This window comes from Mandrillus leucophaeus, unplaced genomic scaffold, assembly GCF_000951045.1.
Source record: "Mandrillus leucophaeus isolate KB7577 unplaced genomic scaffold, Mleu.le_1.0 Scaffold65, whole genome shotgun sequence".
Lineage (NCBI taxonomy): Eukaryota > Metazoa > Chordata > Mammalia > Primates > Cercopithecidae > Mandrillus > Mandrillus leucophaeus.
In genome coordinates this window covers 6,909,035-6,931,620 of record NW_012107030.1, presented here as the reverse complement: position 1 = coordinate 6,931,620, position 22,586 = coordinate 6,909,035, and the positions used below count along the sequence as shown (strand labels likewise).

Genomic DNA, 22,586 nt, shown 5'->3' with positions numbered 1-22,586 from the left:
AAAAGAAATGTAAAGTTTTCTGGATGATGAAAGGATCGTAAAGCTCTCCGATATTCAATGGGATAACTGCAGGTGACAAATATGATAAAACTCTTTAAGAGTAAACCCTACCCAATAAGTCTTTTATATTTCTGCAGGCAAACTTTAGAAATCAGTTTTGTGGCATTTGGCCACAAGAAAAAAATGGAAATCTAGATGTTCAATCAATCTTTCGCCAGCAGAACCACACCCTAAAACTCTAGCCAACAGTGTAGACTTGCTTCAGGCAGAATTCAGCAGCACCTCTACCTTCCGAAGTAAATCCCTGAAGTTGCCTGATATTTATTCTGGAAGTCTAAGAGGCTCCATGTCAACTGCTCAGGAACCCTGGGCAGCAAAGGTCACCCACCATGGCTTCATTTAATTATTTACGCCCACCCTGTCTTCAGAAGGAATTTTGAAGTGCATTCAGACATAGCTGTGATGTGGCAGAATAAATATAAAAATTAGTGAGAGAAATGGGGGCCACAGAAAGGTAAGATAGAGGCAGTAGTTCAGCTAGTACAAAATGTACACATGCCCCTGGCTAGATGAAAACTACGTATTTGGCTTGGAGATTTCCAGCAACCACTGGGAAGGGAGTTAAGATATTCATAACTAGTTCCACAATTAGTTCAGGATATCCCCCAAATTAAAAACAAGATAGATGCTCAGAAGAAAAACTACTGTGGCAGGCAGAATGCCTGCCTTTGGGTGGGCTCTCAAAGGCATCTGGACCTGAATTCCTGAAACCTGAGACCATTACTGTTCATGGCAAAATGGCCTTTGCAGATGTAATTATGGTCATGGATCTTGAGGTAGCGAGAGTGTCCTGGATTTTCCCGGTAGGACCAGTAGAATCACAGGAGTCTTTAAAAGTGGAACAGGGAGGCAGGTGAGGGTGTCATCGCGATGTCATGTGAGACTCCACTGGCCCTTGCTGGTTCTGAAAATGGAGGAAGGGGCCACAAGCCTGCTTGGGGAAAGAAAGAAATGGATCCTCCCCTGCAGCCTCCAGAAAGAACTCAGCCCTGATGACACCTTGATTTCAGCCCAGTGAGAGCCGTGTCAGACTTCTGACCCTATAGATCAGTAAGAGAATAAATGTGTGTTGTTTGAAGTTTGTGGTAATTTGTTACAGAACCAATAGAAAACTAAAAGACTACTAAAAAGCAGTATACGGTAGGGGTTTTTCATACAGAACTTCAAGATGCACTAGGACTTAAATTTCAGCTCAATTGCTTACTAGCCATGACATTCTGGGCAAGTATCTTAACTTCTCTGAAGCCTAGTGATATAGTTTGGATGTGTGTCCCCACCCAAATCTCACGCTGAAACGTGATCCCCAGTGTTGGAGGTGGGGCCTGGTGGGAGGTGATTGGATCCCGGGGGTGGACTTCTTATGAATGGTTTAGTACCATCCTCTTGGATAGTGAGTAGGTTCTTGTGAGACCTGATCCTGTACAAGTGTGTGGCACCTCCCTCTACTTTCTCTTGCTTCTGCTCTGACCATGTGTCATGTCTGCATGAGGAATACTTTTGGACTCTCAAAGGAATTCTCTCGTTCCTGTCTTCCATCTTTCACTACTTGATATAGGTTGGACGTCCCCTCCAAATCTCATGTTGAGATGGAACTCCCAGTGTTGGAGATGGGGCCTGGTGGGAGGTGTCTAGGTCACAGAGGCAGATCCCTCATGGCTTGGTACTGTCCTTGTGATAGTGTTCTCGGGAGATCAGTTATTTAAAAGTGTATGGCACCTCTTCCTCCACTGTCTCTCTTGCTCTAGTTCTTGCCATGTGAGACGCTGGCACTCCCTTTGCCTACTGGCATGATTATAAGGTTCCTGAGGCCTCTGTAGAAGTTGAGCAACTGCCAGCACCATGCTTCCTGTACAGCCTGTAGAACCATGAGCCAATTAAGCCCCTTTTCTTTATAAATTACTCGGCCTCCGGTTATCTCTTTATAGCAATGCAAGAATGGCCTAACACACCTAATACACTCAGGTTGAGTGATAATAAGTCCCTCAAAATGTTCCTGGTAGGGTTAAATGTACCTGGCACCTTAGCACCTGTTGACATCTATTCCTGATTCCTAGATGAACAGTACCTCATCACAGCTGGTGTCTTCTCCTCTTCTCTGGATCATCTCAGGGGGTCCACACTGACCCTGAGACCTTATGAAATCCTAGGGAGAGATGACTATGCTGGATGAATGCCCTTAGAATTCATCAAATAACTTGGCATATGAAATGCTTTGTCCTAAGGATATTGATCCACTTTTTTTAGGAAAGTCATGATGAATATCAGCTTTATTCCCACCATTAAGACCAAAGAGAGATTTCTCCTGTGAGTCTTCAAACATCCTCAAGTAGCCCAATGCGTTTTATAGACCAATGAAATCATACTCCCTAAACAGGTCTAAGCAATTCTACAGGCCACTACCTGTGGACCCTCTACTGTTCTGGCAATTGAAGCATTAAGCCTGTGTTCATTTAAGGAGGTGCTGTCTGTACCCTCACGAGGAAGTGTTGAGGTAGGCATCGTAGCATCTTGATGTTTATAGTCAGAGGAACTGAACTCTAAAGAGCTTAGGAAAAAACACAGGTAAATTATGGAAATTATCCCTAATGCTACCTGGTCTTCTTCAGTTAAACTTTGCTTCTTTGGAAGTTCCCAGAATATGCAAAATTAAAATGGCATGGGTTCTCTTGATTTGAATAATTTGTGAATCCCCCCCCACTGTCTCCAGTCCCCAAAAGACAAGAGCTAAATATCTCTGTGTACATAAGTCCCAAGTTCTACTCCGCAGAATATTAATTTACCTTCCACTCCTTAAAGAAGCCTAGTTTCTGAGAGCCCTGGGAGGGGGTGGGGAAGGGGGAGGCGAATGGCTTTCTGAAAGGCTAACAACCTACACTTGCACAAGTTCGCTTTAAACAGAAACACATTAAAATGAGATTCCCTATTAATCTTTAATAGGCTTGCAGACGTCCTAAGGAAAATTATATTCAATAGTAAATATACACTAGGTCATTTTTCTTTCAGGCAAGTTGTTTTAAGGTCAACAGAGATTTTGAGCTTAGCAAACAACTAGTTCCTAATATCTTCCTTCCTAGATAGGGCATTGAGAGTATCACTGTTACTCAGGAGACAGGGAATGGTGGCATTAGACGTCAAATGAATAAATCACTCCATTGCCACCAGATGATAATTCCCCCTTTTGGGAAATTCCATAACTCCTATTAGTAACCCATTCTCACGCTTAGCATCCTCTTGTCAACAGCACCTCGACCCCAACCCCATTTTCTACATTTTCCCTAAAGCTCTTAGTGCTGCATTTAACATTTCTCCCTTTTTTATTTCTTTAGGGCAAAGAAGCTGATTTCCAGAGTCCACATAAGCCATTTTCTAATACATTGGCCCCTCCACACCTCCTCCCAGCCGAGTGATCCCAAGGCTTATTTGGACCCATTCACAGTGATCCCAAAGGTCTCCCAGAGCCCTCCCACCAAGTCCTCTCACTGGCTCCGCGCCCAGAGCAGGGTGCCAGCTTCAGCCTTGCTGCCCACACCTCATGTCCATCACCTTCTATTCTGTATCTTCACATTGCTGATGGTCTTGCTTACACCAGGCAGAGAAGGAGAGCACCTAGAATTATGCCCAGCACAGAGCAGATATCCTTTAAATAATGTTGAATGAATGAGTTAATGAATGAACGAATCTGACTGCCACAGACTAAGGCTCCAATCACCTACAGATCAACACTCATCACGGACACTTGGTGCTGAAGGTTCAGCACCATTAACAGGTACAGATGAGGACAAACAGCAGCCCAACTCTAAACGCTCCAACTACATTGACATAGAACCTGTCACTGTGCCCGGTGCTTTAAAACCTGTGTCATTTTTGTGAAGTGACCGTACTCGCCAGGTTTGCCTTATTTTACAGTTGAGGACAGGAGGTCCCAGAGAGGTCCACAACCAGCTCAAAGTTATGGAGCAGGCAAGAGGCAGAGCCAGGTTTTAGAAAGAAGCCGCAGCTTCTTGAGCTCATACGCACCCTCACAGCACTGAACAAGAATTAATGTTCCCTCTTTTCATTTTAATTCTCGGACTTTGGCTCCCATTTTAATGTGAATTGTGTGCTGCAGAAGCCCAAATCTGATTTAGTGGATATGTGATCTTTACTAGGTTCAATAAAAGAATGACAGAATTAGGGGGCATTCTTTTTGGTTAATAGCGCTTGTAGTTTAAAAACATAAAAAATAATATCTGTTGTTACTGTTCAGTAGGGCTCAAATGCAGTCCTGCGACATAGCTGTGTGGGGAAATCATCCGGGCCTAGGCCTTGCCTCTCTGGGTACCCCTTCCCCGGGCTGTGTTTCCCAGAGGGCACCCAGAAGTCAAGAAGTGAGGACACAACAGTCTTCCCCACACACTGGGAAGTAGGGTCCCTGGGCCCATAGGGAGAAACCCACATCCCCAAGCAGCCCTCCTTCACCACAGGGACCACTCCTGAGGCTGGAGACAGAGTGACCCAGGAGGGGCTGGCCTGGCCGGGACCACCATCGCGGGCATCTGCCCTGGAATAGCAGACATACATGCAGAACCTTCCCAGAGCTGGTGGGCACGAGCACCAAATGTCAGATCAAATCCCAACTGCCCTGCAGGGGTGTCTCTGTATCTCAGTCTCCCCCCATATAAAACACAGACACTACCAGTATCTCCTTCACGGACAGAGGTGAGGATTAGAGCCCGTATTCCAGTGTCTGGCACAGAGTTCAGTGCTCAGCGAAGTGCTACCTGTGAATATTGCTGTTACCACACTCAAGGTGCTTCCTGTGCCTGCTGCCTCTCTCCAACCACAGCCCTGAGAGGCAGGGATGCAGCAGGTGTCGCCTCCTTCCCAAGAGGGGACAAGAGCAGAGGAATCAGGCAGACTTTGGAATCCTCAGCCTGGGAAGCTGACCTGGTAGGGGGACAAGACTTCAGCTAAGTTCTGGATGCACCTGAGCTCAGTACCGTCTGCTGCCCACGATGACAAGGAATTTCACTGAGCACTGAACTCTGTGCCAGGCACCGGGCTACGGGCTTTAATCCTCACCATTGCCTGTGGAAGAGGTGCTGGTAGTGTCTGTGTTTTATATGCAGGGAGACTGAGGTGCAGAGAGAAGAAGCATGCCTGCAGGGCAGCTGGGGTTTGGTCTGACGTCAGGGTTCCTGCCCACCGGTAGGAGAGGACACTCTCATTCATGGGTTGGTAATAAAATCCCATGCACAGGGAGTATTTGGTGCCATCTCTTGTACACCAGAGCACACCCCTTCTGGTTTTCTCTAAGCCTGGGAATACTGGAGAGCCACCTAGAGAGAGTCCTCAGCCCAAGGCTTCCAGGATGGACTCATAAAATACCTCAGCATGCAGGAACCCAGGACAGAGACTGTTTGACTGTTCATCTTCAGCTTTGTAACCTGGCACCTAGTGCGTGCCTGGCCCAGGGTTCGAAAGGCAACCAACCGTCCAATGACTGTGATCACTAAGCACCCACAATGTAAGATGCTGTGTAAAAGGTGGCGGCCATGGTGGGACAGGAACAAAGATGAAGGAGGTTACATCCCTAGATGTGTATAAGAGACAAAGCACCCACAATGTAAGATGCTGTGTAAAAGGTGGCGGCCATGGTGGGACAGGAACAAAGATGAAGGAGGTGCAGTCCCTTTAGGATATGGAATCCAACCTCCTACCACCTGCATCCACCACCCGCCCTTGCCTATGACCCATCTGTGAACTGAGGGGTGAGATGTACCATGTACTTGTACAGGCAAGGGTTCATAGCAACCTTGGTTCATCGAATCACAGCGCTTTTGCATCTTGAACACACGTGTGTGTTTGCTTGAGTCATCTGCATCCTGGCTCCACTGCAGGTACTGAGGATAGACCCTGTCCCTCCACGTTCCCTCCTGACAACCAAGGGTGCTTCTACATGCAAAAAGTGACAAGAAGAGTGGAGCAAACATGGCAGCTTCCTTACTCAAACAGCCCAGACCAAAGACTGCTCCAAAGGCCATTTTAGAAGGATTTAATTACCTTAAAACCCTCTGTTTTGCTTTGCATTTTCAGGTCGAACCCAGCCAAACAGATTCCGAGGCCAAGGTCAGCCTAGAGACAACAGACTGTCTACTTCTTCATGTGCGTTGAGGGCAAGGTCCCAACTGCAGTGGGGCCAGCCCAGGCAGTGACTAAATAGAGACACCATCAGCTTGTCTTAGTATCCTTTGTGTCTGAGGAACTACCAGCAGGCAATAGAGCCCTTCCAGTGCTCCCCACAGCCTTCCAAATAGAGCCCAACCTTGATGCAGCATGGAAACTTTCCATGTGTTGTCCCTACCCACAGCTCTGACTCCCTGGGCTGCGATGCGCCCTCTGTGCCCCATACCCGACCTGGGCTGCCAGCCCACACCCAGCCACAGCAGGGGCTCCCTCTCCTGTGTCCTCTCCTAAGCCTACTCCCATCTGGTGCCTACTCCTCATTTTCAGCTTTGCAGACCCCGTTGAGAGCAGGATGAAGCCATCAGCCTAGATCACCTGGCCAACATTCTCTAAGGCAGCATGGAATGGTAAACCCAGACCAGCAGCAGCAGCAGCTCTGGGAATGCTTTAGAAATGCAAATTCTCAGGCCTTACCCTAGACCTCATGAAAAGAAAACAAATCCCAACATAGGCAAAAGCTGGAGATCCACAGCCCCAGAGCAAAGGCGCCTCTGAGAAGTCCCTGAGCCCATCCTTCCCCACGAGGCTGGGCTGGCACAGCACCGGTGACTGTCCCTGCATGTGCACTCTGTGGGCACAGGCGCCTCCCTCATCTCTGGCCCACGGGGCCCTACAAAGCACCTGGAAATCTGGTCCAACTGAACCAGTGAACAAACCAATCTCCGGCAATGACAAAACACCAGCCGGTCCAATAGGCAAAAAGCAAATGTTCTCAAGCCGTAATACCGCATTTGTAACTAAACATGTTTCACTTGAATTTTTTAGTGTGAAAGAGCTGTATCTGCATTCGCTTTTGCCTTATTTCTACGGAAAGGTTTCCTGGGACAGTGTCAAGCTCCTTTGCTGGAGTGAACATTCTTGGAGAGGTGGCATTCCTTCTCCAAGCTGTTAGATGAAGCCAGCTAACTCTCCAATAGGAATTCCAACTGCTGGCTGCTCCCCGGCACCTGAAACTTCCAAGTTCCCGGCTTTTCCAAGTCTAAGGGTTAGCCCAGGGATACTGTCATTGTCATCATTTAGTTGTCCCTGTGGCAAATGATTATGTATCAGAAAGAGCAGAGGGGGGCTGCCCCTGAGATGGCCCACATCAAGGCACCAGCCAGCATTCTAAGCACCGGAGGCTGACCTGTGGCACTCTCCCCAAACCCCTACTTGGTAAGAGAAAAGCTCCACTGAGCCCTTCTGGACACAAAGGTTTTTGCACAGCAGCTCAGAGTTCTGCCTGATCAAGCTGAATATGACGGTGAAATCTTTCGGCATGCTAGACAAGAGAGGAACCATCTACAAAGGAGCTATCAGGAGGGCATCTCTCAGAGCAAGAAACCAAGCTGGGCTCAGTGCTCCAGCCTGCCAAGCAGCCCCGAAGCGACTGCACAGCTGATGCTAGATGCTGCAAGGTTCTCTAATTACTCAACCCGTTTCCACCTGGAGGGGCTCTAGCGCTTGGCTGGGGAAGACATCTCACAGCCTCGGCGTCCTGACCCACTGTGGCTAACGGAGCTGGGCACAAGGCAGGCGCACACCCCAGACTGTGCTGGTTCAGGGAGACCACAGGAGTGCTGGTGCACACACAAGTCTTCCAGCCCAAGAGTACTCTGGTCCATCTAGCACAGCAGTTCTCAAAGAGAGGTCCAGGGATCCCGGCAGTCTCAGGGAACCTTGTAAGGGGTCAGTGAGACCAAAACTGTTTTCCTAGCATACTCAGACCTTAGTGACCTTTTTCTCTCTCTTTCTCTCTCTCCCAGCTGCCTTCCAGCCAGATGCTAAATTTGTAAAAATGTAAAAACAATGCCACACTTTTCCCTAATTTTTTTTTTGGAGAATATAATGATTGTTAATAAAAGCATGTTCTGTTATTTATGGTAACATGTAATGAGCTGCTTGATGTTATTTTTAAATGAAGTAATAAATATGTAAACTGCTTTTCACCTTCAATCCACTGTGGTAAGTACCTATAGATTTAGCGCACATAAACAAAAGCCTGTTGAGATCCTCAGTAATTTTCTAAGGGTGTAAAGGATTCCAGAAACCAAAAAGTTTGAAAACTGCTGTTTTAATGATAAATGAACTATGTTTGCCAAGGAGCACTTAAGCCCTATTTTGACAAGACCCAAAGGTCCCTTATTTTAAAATTTTTGTTTTAAAATAAATAAGAAGTACAAGTAAAGTCACCCCCAGTATCCAATTCCACTCTCCCTGGGTGTCTCTGGGAGTTCTGTGGGTGGTTGACAAGACAGGCGCGTCGTGTACAGAAATGGGCAGTGCAGCATTTGGCAACATGAGCTCCGCAGCCCCACAGACCCTCTGGGTTCCTTGACTGTGGAGCGGGGCAGCAGAGAGGGGCTGCACCTGCAGCATAATTAATTGCCTTTGGTTCCAGCAGCACCACTTGGGTGATGTGGAAGTTGTTCAAGATCTCACCTCCTCATCCAGCGACAGGGAGGATAACAGCTCCCACTTCCAAGGTTGCTGCAAAGAGCTCAGCCCAGGGCCTGGCACAAAGTAAATGTCAAGTATGTGTTGCTCGTCTTGTCATCACCCGCACCACCGTCACCGCCATCCACTCGTTCCTATAACCATGTCCCCAGCTCTGCACATTCTGAGCTCCTGAGTCCTATATGACAAGCCACTCTGCCCCCAGTTGTGGCTTTGCTTCCTAAGGGGAAGATGGGGTGATTCACAACATGGAAACATCCAGAGGGAGGGGGCTTCAGATTCAGTCTCACTGAGTCAGTGGCTGCCCTTTGCTGGATCCCTCACATCACTGACTCAGACACAAGCACCTCTGAGAGCCCCTGATTCACAGTTACTCCAGGTCACAGAAGAAGCACGTGGCCAGGAGGCTGCCAGAGGGCTCCCACTGCCTATTCAGTCCAGACAATAGTGAATCTCCCCACTCTGTGCCCAGTAGTCTCAGGGCCAGCTCTGCTCACATCTTACTGTGTATCTTTGTGTGCCAATAATTGTATATTCTGGGCAGAAATGTTCTTGAGATGACACATGCTCCAAACACCTCTAGACTCTGTCTGCCTCCGCCTCCACCCCCCCGTTTTCCCTAATGGTACAAAGGCTGAAAGAGGGTGATTATCAAGCTTAGCCATGTGGCATTTCCACATGACGTTTAGTGCTGTGGGTGCAGAGAAGTGTAGAGTAATGGGAATCTGCCCGCTCATAAATCCTACTTTAATTATTATTATTATTATTATTATTTTTAGGGACAGGGTCTTGCCATGTAGTCCAGGCTGGACTTGAACTCCTGGACACACGTGATCCTCCCACCTCAGCCTCCTGAGCAGCTGAGACTACAGGCACATACAACACACCAGCTCACAAGTTCTACTTCAAAGATCTCTGTCTGTTCTGGGGGATATCACATTTAGAATCTTAAGCTTTGTCCTCCCTGATAAAAACTTGTGGGAAAAGTGAAAGAGAAAGGAGGACATATTTATTGAGAGTTTTCTGGGTTAGATGGCAGGCACGTGCTGATGTACTTGCACAAAAATATCTCATTTAGTCCTCACGGCAGCCCTATGAAGATGGAGTCATTATCTCCATTTATGGATGGGAAACTGAGGCCTCCAGCAGCTGGTGTCACAGAACTAACAAAATCGCAACGCAAGCCCAGTCCGCCTAACTCACAAACGCTTACACTGACAACTACTGGGGAAGGGAAAAAAATCCCAAGACTCCAGCATGGTATGGTACTTTTTCACATTGATGGTTCTTTTAAATTCTTGTTTTTCTTGGATGCAAAATTTTCTGCATAATTAATTGCCTTTGGAAATGACGAGCAATTTCCCATTCACTGAGTTGGAAATGCCCTGTAGAAATGTAAATGGCAATGTGACTGCAGGATCCTCACTTGTGGTAATGCCTGGGATGGGTGTGGGGGAGTCTGGAGTCTCCCTGGGTGGAGCAGGATTCTAAGCCTGGCTGTGACACCCAGGCCCACACTGGCCTGGCAGGTGGGGAGGCCAGGGGAAGAGGTGACTGCCAGAGGACCCTCCTAGCAGCATGGAAGAGGGTGCTGGCAGGTTCTCGGGGTCAGGCTCCCGGGGTGAGATGAGCCCATGCACGGGAGCAGGTGCTCTGGCGTCGCCCAGCCCAGCCCAGCCCTGCCCTCCACGGAGCCCTCCTTAAGTCACTGAATGTTAATTAAACACAGGACATGCTCCTCTCCTTAAATACAGCCAGCCTGTAACTAAGGGGGCAGATTTCCCCAGGCAAAGATGAGACTGCTCTGGGTCACAGGCTACTGACGTCTTCCTTCTCCCCATTCTTTTGCACCCCAATTTGTTGCTCCGTGGATGAAACACCTTTGAAAACAGAGCTATAGGAAATGGAAACACCCCCTTCCCTGGGAATTAGAAAAAAAAACGATCATGAAATCTGGCTGGGTTAGGTTGGGCCTGGGCTTGAGGGGCCTGCAGCTGGTGTAGTATGCCTGTGAACTTCATGAGTGCTAGCAGGAGGCGGCTGGTGGGCAGAGCAGAAGGGTCCTCTTTGAAGAGAGACAAGCTGCACAGAGCAGTAGAGGGGATCAGCGGAGGTCTCCCTCAGCCACCTGCAGTTGAACAAGGTGGTCTGAAGTCCACGGACCCATAGACCCCCTTTGAGTTCCCCCGCCCACCTCCTCTTCTTCAGGTCTGGTAAAGATCCAGAGGTCTTGTGTCCACCACCCCTTTCACCAGCACTGTACTCTCTCTCTCTTTTTTCTTTTTTGAGATCAAGTTTCGCTCTTGTTGCCCAGGCTGGAGGGCAATGGTACAATCTCGGCTCACTGCAACCTCTGCCTCCCAGGTTCAAGCTAATCTCCTACCTCAGCCTCTGGAGTAGTTGAGATTACAGGCGCAGCACCGTACTCTCAAGATGCAATCCATAAAATGGAGGGTTTCCTGATGATTCACGTAATGGCCACAAGCCAGGGAGAAGGCAGGAAGCTGAAACACCTGGATGACCCCAAACTGGTGACACCATGGATTATTTAGAGCTGGTTGTTGCTCTGTGACAGCAAAGAATTCATTTGCTCTGAGACACAGCCAGGTGCCAGACGTCCACTGCCTTCAGGTAGGTTAGGGTTGAGGACACTGACAGCCAGTGACAGTTCAGCAGGGAATTAAGGAATCCAAACCAGGTGAATGTGCATGCCTGGGAAGGGGTGCACCACCCACACATGCAGGACCCTCACTGTCCAGCGGATTGTGCCCAATAAATGTGCCTGGACCAAATAATTGAGCTAACAATATTAATAGTAAAGCCAGAGTGGTCTGGAGGGGTATTTTTTTCCTATTTGTAGAAACGACTCTTTTGAAATCAGTAAACTGTCACAGAGAAACCACTCTATAATAAGCAATGAGTGTTCAAAAGGAAATTAGATAAAGAACCTAATGAGCTTGTATTACCTGAGCAGCTTTTATTTTTTAAATGACGCTAAGAGGCTCTTATGGACATGATGTTCTACCTCGCTTTAAAAACTGCCTTTAACACGGATGCTGTCTTAGTTACTGAGCCATAAAGAGTGTCTGGATTCAGACGCTGGCCAGAATTATCATTCTGGCTGTCTGGAACTAAAGGTAGTAAAGGCTGAACAGTGTAAGAACATTGTATTCCCACCATGAAAGACAGTCGTCTGGAAATAGTGACAGACACCAGGTTTCAGAGTTAGGAAGACTGCGCCGATTCCTACGTCCTCTGTGTGGGAGCGGGGTGACCCTTGGGCTGGCCACTCCACTGATCACCCCCGTGCAGGGTGGCTGGGTTGATGAGAGATCACGTTTGTGAGGTGTGTACCTCAGTGCTGATCAGCAGCAGCACCTAGTGAATGCATTGTTGTTGTTGTTGTTGTTGTTGTTATTGTTGTTGTTTTACTTCCTGTGCCTTCCTCAAACCCACAGCTCTGGGCCTTTGCCTTGTGACTCTCTTCCATGCCAGTCATTGGCTAGTCCAGCTCAGATGGCGGCTTTCTCCAAGAAGCCTTGCTAACAGCCACACTCAGCTGGCTGTTCTCAGCACTTTGTCCCTTCCTGCCAGAGACTGTCACACCATGCTGTCGTGACTGTGTGTGCTTGCCTTCCTCTCTGCACTGTAGCTGAGATATCAGGTTGTTATTCCTAGCACAGTAAGTGCCGGCCAGACGGATGGATGGGTGGAGCGAGGGAGGGAGAGATGGATGGGTGGGTGGGTGGATGGATAGATAAATGGATGAGTGGATAGATGAATGGGTGGATAGATGGTGGGATGGGGGGATGGAAGTAGGTATAGATTGATGGAGAGAGGAATGAAGGTATGGACAGATGGATGATGGATGGACAGATGGATGAATGGAAAACTGAATGGATAAATGGAAGGAGAGAGAAATGGGTGGAGAAACAGATGGAAGGATATACTTCCTATGTACTGAATTGTTTCCCTGAGTTCTCCTGTGCTCTCTGAGTGATCAACACCAATGACCATCTCCCTTTTCTTCTTAAGACTCTGTTCCCCTTTGGCTTTTCAAGGTCCTTTGCTGGGTTCTCCAACTCTCCAACTTCTAAGTCCCCTTCAGACACCCCCACCATACACCTGGTGCTCCCAAGGTTCAGACTTTGGCCGATTTCTCATTTCACCCACTTTCTCTAGAGAACAAATCTTACCAAGCATCTTTTACGACAACCTCTATGCGGACGATTGTAACCCGACCCCTATATCCCAGCCCCTTCTCTGAGATCTAGTCATGTTTTAAATGTATTCATTCAGTAAAGATTTAGTCAGTACCTCCACAGTGTCCAGCGGGACTCCCAAATTCCTGTCCTGTTCATGTGGGCCTCTGTGCTCATCACTTCTCATGGGGTCAACTGCAGGAGCTTCCTAACTTGATCCCAGCCGCTATATCTACCACTCCAACCCTCCCTCCATGTTGCTCCCACCTGGGAGTTTTCTGATGCTCTCCTAAACCTTTGATAGATAAAATCCAGCACCCCTCTGACACAGGAGGCCCCAATAGCTCGCCTTTCTATGGCACTGAGTTTTCTCCCTCTGCCGCCATGACAGTCCCCAAGGCCCCTTCTTCCCACCTCAACCACTGTATCCCCTTCCCCACTCCTTGGCCATCAAGGCCTGATCTGAAGATGGCTCCTGAGGCCCTCTGCTGTGACACCCCTTCTCCAAAGAAATACAGGCCCTCTGTTTGGGCCTCCTGGGTGGATTCCATTCCATTCCTTTTCCATCCGCATTCACACGCAAAGATGATAAAAGATGGTCTGGTGCCAAGAGTCCATCTGTCCACACAGATCCAATGATCAACACAATATGCAAATGCAAAGACAAGGAGTCCCTGCTTCTTTCTCTCTCTGAGCCAAGAGTGGAAAAAGTGATTGGGAGGACTTGGGCAGGTGAAGGAAGACATAGCAAGGAAAATGAGGCAGAGACCCTGAGCTTGGGCAGATGCAGGGAGGGGACTGGCTGGAGAGAGGGAGAACAGGGAGTAAAACTAGACAGGGACAGGCTCCAGCAGGGGCAGACAAATGGCTTCACACCCACCTCTGCCAACAGAGAGATAAGAAATGAGATAGAAGGCGAGATGGGGCAGGTCATAGCTGGCTCCTGTCTGGTCCAGGGCTCAGGTTACCTCTGAGAGCCCGAGCTGATAGAGCTCTGCCACTGCTGAGTGGAGCTGAAGGGCCACACATCAGGAGGTGGTGCAGGCAGAAGGGGCAGGCTGGAAGAGCCAGCAGGAAGGTGCCCCTCCCCACAGGATGGAGTCAAAGAGCACGAGGGCGGGCAGTAGCAGATGTCAGAGAACCTGCTTGCTCTTCTCTCAGGGTCTTGATGAATCTGCTGCAGGCACATAGGAGTCCAGCAGCCCCCAGAGCAGACAGGGTGGTGGGTGGCTTGTGTAGGTGGGGCATATTAAAAACGCGCCATTCGGCACTCCGAACGCATTGCTAGAGACACCCATGTAATCATTTGAAATGAAAACTGCTCAAATGAACTGGAAAATGTTTTACTTGTATTTTCTCATATTCCCGAACCTTTCTTTCCATGGTTCAAAAGTTTGCATTGTCTAATTGCTGATTTCCATTTGTGAATGAATCAGTGTAAAATAAAATTAAGTGCCAAATTAATCTACCCATCTAGTTTTAGGCATTAATTATCCTCTGAGCCATTTTCTCCTGCGCTTGCTGCATGTCAAGGCAAGCCTGGATACAGTGATGTGGGATCCAGTATTTGACTCAGGAATTTAAGCCCAAACAGTAGAGGATGTCCTTGATCTCTAAGATCCACAGTTTATTGTGAAATGGGGTTCTCATTCCAGGCAAATGAAACACATTTCTCACCTTTTAAAGGTGCACTAACACTGTCAGACCAAATAAATTATGGGAGCAGAAATTCGCTGCATAGTTTTATGACACATTTCCCCAGTTGCCCTGATCAACCAACTAACAACATTACATTTCCTCTAAGTGTCACGGGGTCAACCCCAGTGTGGCAAATGCAGTGCTGGTGAGGGCAGAACTTTGGAAATTGCATGTGCTGTTCTCCTGGAGTTATGCCAAGGAAGGCCTTCTTGGTTCTGCTAAAAATCCCCCAGGCATCCAGGATACAATTACAGGGTCCTCGATCCCTGGGGAATGGGAAAACCATATATGGTGATTTCGTCAAAGCCACCACTCTTGGAGATTATGGGGACAGAGGGTTGGACACCAGGAAGAACAAGTGTATCATATCTCCAGCAGGGTCAAGAGAACTTTGGGGACCGAGGACATAGAGCCCCTGACCCATTTCCTTTTGAGGTTCAGCATTATCAGAATCTTTCTAAAAGGAGGGAGATACCCTTAACCCAGCACTGTTGGCAATAGGAATGCAAATGTAACATTCAATTTCCAGCTACTTAGAAGGCTGAGGCAGTAGGATCACTCCAGGCCAGGAGCCCAAGAGCAGCCTGGGCAACATAGCAAGACCCTGTCTCTAAAAATAAATAATTAATTAATTAAAATAAATTTGCCAGGCATGGTAGCATGCACCTGTAGTCCCAGCTACATGGGAGGCTGAGATAAGGGGATCACTAGAGCCCAGGAGTTAGAGGCTACAGAAAGCCTTGACTGCAATCCTGTACTCCAGCCTGGGTAACGGAATGAGACTCTGTCTCTAAAAAATAATAATTAAACAAAAGAAAAAAGAGAAGCATTCAATTCTACCTAGTAACACACTGCCAGAAAACGTAGAGCCTGGGCTACTGGTGTTCAAGGTAGAGGGCTGGCTCTGATTGGAACCCCTTAGAACGTAGCTCCCCAGAGCAAAATGTCATGCTTTGGAAACAATGGCTGCATACGTGAGTATAAACTAGGTGTTGTCACTCAGGTGAAGCAGCTCTGCCGCACATGCTGAATGCCCCAGAAGGACAAGGCCACTAAACCACCAAGCATACCCTGAGTTTTTTCTCAACAGCGACACCATGTGGCAGCAGCTAAAGGCACAGGCAAGCGGGCTGCTTAGCAGACTTGGGTTCCCTCTTTGCTTGACACTGGAAGCAGAAGGGATTTTGGAGTCTACCTCTGTGGTTCTTCGATGAAAACATGAGGGAACTTGCCCAGGGGGAAGGCGCTGGACTGCCTGGTAATGAAGAATAGCTGAGGTACTTGAGCGATTAATTACAATAAAGAGATAGGAACTTATTTGTGGCACCCGAGCCAGTGCTTAGACAGGAGGGAAGATATAAGTTTAAATTATACAGATTTGCATCAGGAACAAAAGGTTATGCTTCCATTCAGACAAACCAGTCCTGATATCTTTCCAGACACTAAGAAAAGCAACCAGAGGAAACCTGGCAGGGGAGACATTGCTCAGGGGGAAGACTGTGAGGGCTTTGAAATTCCATGTCACCCTTCTAATAATACCTCTGCATTTGCTTTTCTGTGGACAAGCTTGGAGGCCCAAACAGTCAGGCTCTGACTCTCCCCAACTACCTCAAGGGGAAAGGAATCTGTCAGCTTCCCTAAAAGGGAAAAGGAAAAAGGAAAACAAAGTCAAACAGAAAAGCTAATGTTGCTTCTCATCTGTTTGAAGGCATAAGGCGGAAGAGAGACAGGTTCTGTGCAGAGGCACTGTTGGACCCTGGGGAAGGAAACCTGTAGGCCCTCAGTTGGAAAATATTAAATTCAGGGAGCTTTTAATGAGCTTGAACAGCTCTTTGATGGTTGCTGATGTTAAGATGTAAATGGAGCATTTGAAAGTGTGAGCTTTCCAAGAATATGGTTTTTAGGAAGCAAGTTTCCCTCCTGCCATCCCTTCCCTTTGGGGCTATTCAAATGAGACCTCAAGTCATCACATCAGTGGTGGGGTTAGGGTTATAGCAACTATAATGTGAGACCCAAAGAACCCCCAGCTCCAGCTAGTACCAGCTGCTACTCTGGGTAGAACAGCAATGGCCTCACACAGATGGATTGAGAAGGGATGGGATAAAAGGCATAAAATTAAAGGCAAGAGTAATAAAATGTGATGGAAGCAAACACTGCTAGCCAACCTAGCAGCTCAAATTACATTTAGCACCTCCGACAGGGAGGGGGTAATCATGAGTAATAAATCCAGGCTCTGGAAAGAAATTATGGGCTAAATCACTTGACAATGGGTAACACCAGGGAAGTCATGGATTCAGCTTCCCAGGAAAGGCTCAAGACAGTGTATAAAACCCATCAATCACACTGAGACAAATTTCACTGGGTAGGGCCCCGGGACAGTCTAGATCTGGATTCCTAAACAGCCTCTGAGTTTCTCCCAGAGCCAGAAATGTGGCAGCAGCACGAACACGCCTCTAGTCCCACCATCCAGCCTAGGGATCCTTCACCCCAGTGCATGGTGGCTGCTGTCCACTCCAGGAAGATCAGGCAAAGTCAATACACAGACAAGGGCCGTCTGCTTCCTGTTGTACATTTCTGTGCTGTCAGCTGAGTCCACTCCCTGCTATTACAGATGTCACAAACAGTTCCTGGAACTTGTTCCTTCCTCAGTCTGAGGCCCCAGACAGCACCTAAACCATCCTGTTATCTGCAGGTTCCTCCCATCGCCTCCTCTAGAGCCCTCTAAGTTCTCAACGCCCAGCTATTCTCACTACAGCTTAGCAGGAAAGCAATTTGATCTAATGAATTCTCACCAACCCTCAAATGATTATCTCTTTTTAGAAGAACAAGCCAGAGAATGCAAATTATCTGCTCAATATGGGCTTTCTCAATATGTGTAGGGGAGGTCCCAGACCTTCTCTGGCCATCTTGTGTAAGATAAACCTGGGAGAAGAGGAAGGAAAAGCTCCATCACCACCACCTCTCCCACCTCCCAGCCATCATTCCATAGATGGAATACTCATCCACAGCTCCATTTCTGCCCTATACAGCTTCCCATCTTGAGGCAGGACCGAAAGCCCAGGTCTCCTGGCTTGGAACCATCAGTGGACAAGATCCCATCTTATTATAGAGACACAGAGGAGCTGTCTAGCATTAAGCCAAGTAAGACCCTAGAAATCCAGTCCTGCTCCCAGAAGGGGGATCCCTTCTGCTCAGAGACTAAAGGGGCCCCAGGAATTGGGGTTTCACATCCAGAGATCTTCAGGATCTCTGCTCTATCCCATCCCTGGACCCCAAGCAAAGCTCCCTGCAGCTTCTTGGCTGCATTCATTTTATTCATCTTCAGCAGAAGGTGCTTCAACACCCTAACTGATTGGCTTCCCCAGGTTCCTGGCTTGCTGAGGATCTGCCTCTTTCTCAGGACCCTTCTAGCACACCTATCCCTGCTTCTAGCCCACAGCTAGAGTGCCTTAATGAACCAGGGGCTTGGAAGTGAGGAAGCGTCCTTGTATTGTGTTGCTGGAACACCTGTTTCTTCCCAAGATGCAAACTCAGTTCATAAGATGCTTGGTCATCCGAGTCCTTCCTCATAGAGCAGGTCTCTTGCTTCCAATTTGTTTTAGAAAGGAGGAGAAACATTACTCCCAGAAAGTCTTCAGCATGAGAGGGTTATACAGATAACGAGGACTTACAATTTTCTTTGGTCATTATTACAGCTGATTTAAGGAAAGAGTGGGTTCCCATTCTACCGGAATAAAACTTAAGTTGAACGGAAACTCAGAATCTTCAACATCGCAGACTTTTTTTTTTTTTTTTTCCTGCTCTTGGCTTTTTAGAAATGGGGAACCAATAGGAAACAAGTACATGGTCATACTCCCATCTGCTTGTCCACTGGCTTAGCATATATTGAGGGCTTCTACCTGGGGACAAAGTACAGTTGTTTTTCAATATGATACCCCAAATCTACTTGCTTCAATCAGCAACTGAATTCAACACTAAGTTCTGGGAGGACACACACAAAATGGTTAACAGTGACTGCCTGAAGCTTGGGGGTGAATGGGAGCAGAGTGAAGGGTAACTTTCTCTTTTCACTCTACCTACATCTATACTGCTGTGTTTGTGGTTTGTGTTTGTTGATTTGTTTGTTTTGAGACAAGGTCCTACTCTTTCACCCAGGCTGTAGGGCAGTGGCATGATCTCTGCGCACTGCATCCTTCACTTCCCAGGTTCAAAAAATTCTCCTACTTCAGCCTCCTGAGTAGCTGGGACCAAAGGCATGTACTACCACGCCTGGCTAGCTTTTGTGTTTTTGGTAGAGGCAGGGTTTCACCATGTGGGCCAGGCTGATCTCAAACTCCTGACCTCGAGCAATCTGCCTGCCTCAGCCTCCCAAACCGTTGGGATTACAGGTGTAAGCCACTGTGCCAGGCCTGTGGTTTTTCTTTTTTTTCTTTTGAGACAGATTTTCGCTCTTGTCCCCCAGGCAGGAGTACAATGGTGCCATCTTGCCTCACTGCAACCTCCACCTCCCAGGCTCAAGTGATTCTCCTGTCTCAGCCTCCCAAGTAGCTGGGATTACAGGCGCCTGCCACCACGCCTGGCTAATTTTTTGTATTTTTACTAGGGACAGGGTTTCGCCATGTTGGCCAGGCTGGTCTCAAACTCCTGACCTCAGGTGATCCACCCATCTCAGCCTCCCAAAATGCTGAGATTTCAGGCGTGAGCCACCACGCCCAGCCAGTTTTTTGTTTTTCAAACACAGAAAGTGTATTCATGGACTCCTTCAGATATCAAAGTAAATTCAGAAATGGCCAAAAAGCAAAAGGAAGTGAATATTTTTAACAACATGGTCCAGGCTTATCAAATTTCTGATGGAGGCTGAGATCTGGGAGATTAGCTAAGTGGGAGGGTGACCTCTTCATAGCCACAGAACAGTCCAGAACAGACCCAGGCATTCAAAGTTCACCCCAAGGCTGGACTCTGCTCAATCCCTCTCACTGGTCTCTTCCAGGTTTCTGCCCCTGAAGCTCAAGAGCCTCCAAAGCTCCAGCCAGCTCCTCTTTACTTAATCCCTGGCAGCCCTCAGGACTTGAGGAGCAGGTGTGTGCCTTGAGGTCACTGCCCCCCAGGTGACCCTCTCACCTGAGAGGTATCCAGGAAAGGCAGTGGTATTTTACCTCATTCTAGCATCCCTCAAAGCATTCCCAGATTAAAGATGGGAACTTTCGCCAGCACAGAGGCCTGAGCAGCTTCTGAAGAACTCCGTGGCAGACACAGAGGTCAGATTTTTGCCTGTTCGTTCAAATGAACTGGGTTCCCCTCCCTCCTCTACCTTGGTAGAAGCACAGAAAAGGGAGTTTAGCAGCCAATGCAGCCACCAAGACTTTCCCTGTCACCTCATTAATCACCGGCTGCCAGTGCCCGCTTACCTGCAGATGTAATTCGTCTTGCAGGAGTCCTGTAAATTCAAACAGTTGGGCTTCTCCCTCTCTTCATAGGAGCACACAGGCACGATGGTCTGTCGCCTCCGCTCTGTGCAGGCGATGTCCCGGCAGGAGCAGAAGAGCATTCCATAGCTGTGCTTGGCCGGGACCTTGTCAAAGAACTGCCGGAGGGCCTTGTGGCACTTGCGGCGGTTGCAGACATCGTTGGACACGCTGGTGGTGCACGGGGTGATGTACGCTGATCTGTACTTCTTGCAAGTGTCGTCGAGGTTGCAGGCCTTGGCTGCATCCAGGCAGTTGTTCCCTTTGGGAATGTGCTCCACTGCAAATGCAGAGAAAGACAGGCATGGTCACAGTGCTTGGCTCTGTGTTCTCACCTACTCTGTTTTAATTGAGATCTTGCCATTTATCTGGCATTGCCAGTGGCTCTAGAACTTAATGAGTTTTGAAGCTAATAACTTAATGACTTCATGACAAGAGAAAGCTAGGAGTACAAATACTAGGAGTCTACAGCAGCACAAAAACTCCTAACATTCCCACAGATGTAGAATAAGGAGTGCTAGGTGAGGCCAAAACAGAGGCACCTGCCTGGCTATGTACATACGAGGCAACAGGAGAATAAGCTTCCAGCCCCTGGTTAGTAAACTGAAATGAGGATAAAAGAAAAAAACAACAAATTATATACTTGTTCATGATATGCTGAATGCAAGTATAATTGCCATACAATCCTCCAAGAATATAATTATGTAATAAATGCATATAGTACATGCTAATTACTATATGATTACAGAGTAATTACATGGTTATTTGAGCCCAGAAGACAAAATATTATGCCAGATTCTCTAAACAGGAAGAAGCAACCACAACGAAGCTGTATTTAAGTTTTAGTTCGCAGGATGTTGAAAGAAAACCAGAATAAATCACATAAAAATTGGCAAACCTCTCAATTACCACTTAACTTACCATAGACAACACGTGGGCTCTGTGAGTACTAAGGTTCTAGATTAGAAAAATTCAGCTTGTCTTTTGAATAGAATTTCAGTGGGCTCCAGGAAACTCACAACTCCAGAGAAGCCAATGCTGTCTACACTGCCTGCCCTGTGCTATCCACACTGCCTGCCCTCTGCTGTCTGCAGCAAAAGCATAGTGGAGGCAGGGCCCATTTGGTGCTGGGCAGGCAGGCCAAGGCCAAGGCCAAGCCCAAGCCCAATAGCGAGGTTAAAGGATGAACGGACAACAGGAATTCAACCCTGTCCCCATTAGAAGGATGTTTCTGCAGGGAGAGGGAAGTGATGGAAAAACCTTCCAGAAACAATGTATAAGGTAGTCCATGGAGTACTGATGATGAAGTGTAGCAGTGATTCTCTGGAGCGGGCAGGGAGCTGTTGGACCAGCACTGCGCAGCCGTGGGATGAGATACCCAAGCAAGTTCCTCCTCAGGCCTCAGCCCCTCCATGGATTCTATGACTGCCTTTCATTCTGTTTATGTGCCTCCAGTTGATAGGGGCCAGGAAGGCATTTAGGAAATGACAAAAGGCTAAAAAATTGACAAGAGACAAGGAACAGTTGGGTTAGGTGGGACTGAAAGATAGGGCAGTGTATTTGCTGCCTGTCTAAAGGGCACACGGTATATTATTCAGCCTTAGAAAAAGAAGGAAATCCTGCAATGCGTGACAACATGGATAAACCTTGAGGACATGAAGCTAAGCAAAATAAACCAGTCACAGAAGGACAAATACTGCCTGATTCCACGTATAGGCGGAATCTAAAATAGTCAAACTCACAGAAGCAGAGAGTGGAATGATGGTTGCCAGGGGCTGGAGAAGAAAATGAAAAAAAAATGGGGAGTTGCTCTTCAAAGGGAATAAAGTTTCAGTCATGCAAGATGAATAAGTTCTAGAGACGTGCTCTACAACACTGTGCCGATTATTATCAATATTGTATTGTACACTTAAAACTCTGTTAAGAGGGTAGATTGCATGCAAAATGTTCTTGCTACAATTTAAAAAATTGTACATAAATAAACAAAGGGCACACAAAGCAAGTCCAACATTTTAGGAAAACAACTCTCCCTGTTCTACTGAAGATGCGTCTTGCTTTCAGAAAACCCATATGTAAATATCTGAAATCACACCATGATACCCTGGCACCATGGGTCATATTTTATTGTGCTCCGGGTTCATGTGTCTTCCTGTGACATCAGAGTCCAAGAAACTTGCTGTAGAGAGATATAGACCAATGGAACAGAACAGAGCCCTCAGAAATAATACCACACATCTACAAGCATCTGTAAATGGGAAAAGGATTCCCTATTTAGTAAATGGTGCTGGGAAAACTGGCTAGCCATATGTGGAAAGCTGAAACTGGATCCCTTCCTTACACCTGATACAAAACTTAACTCAAGATGGATTAAAGCCTTAAATGTTAGATCTAAAACCATAAAAATCCTAGAAGAAAACCTAGGCAATACCATTCAGGACATAGGCATGGGCAAGGACTTCATGTCTAAAACACCAAAAGCAATGGCAACAAAAGCCAAAAT

General features: G+C 47.5%; 1 protein-coding gene across 2 annotated transcripts in view; it reads right to left on the bottom strand.

Annotated features, from left to right (window-relative positions):
* GFRA1 (GDNF family receptor alpha 1) overlaps positions 1 to 22,586 on the bottom strand; it is a 220,692-nt gene that overhangs the window by 42,423 nt on the left and 155,683 nt on the right. For both annotated transcript variants that reach the window (XM_012001135.1, XM_012001134.1), the window contains one exon: positions 20,030 to 20,366. In XM_012001135.1, the coding sequence (XP_011856525.1) occupies positions 20,030 to 20,366 (337 nt within the window). The remainder of the gene's footprint in view (positions 1 to 20,029; positions 20,367 to 22,586) is intronic.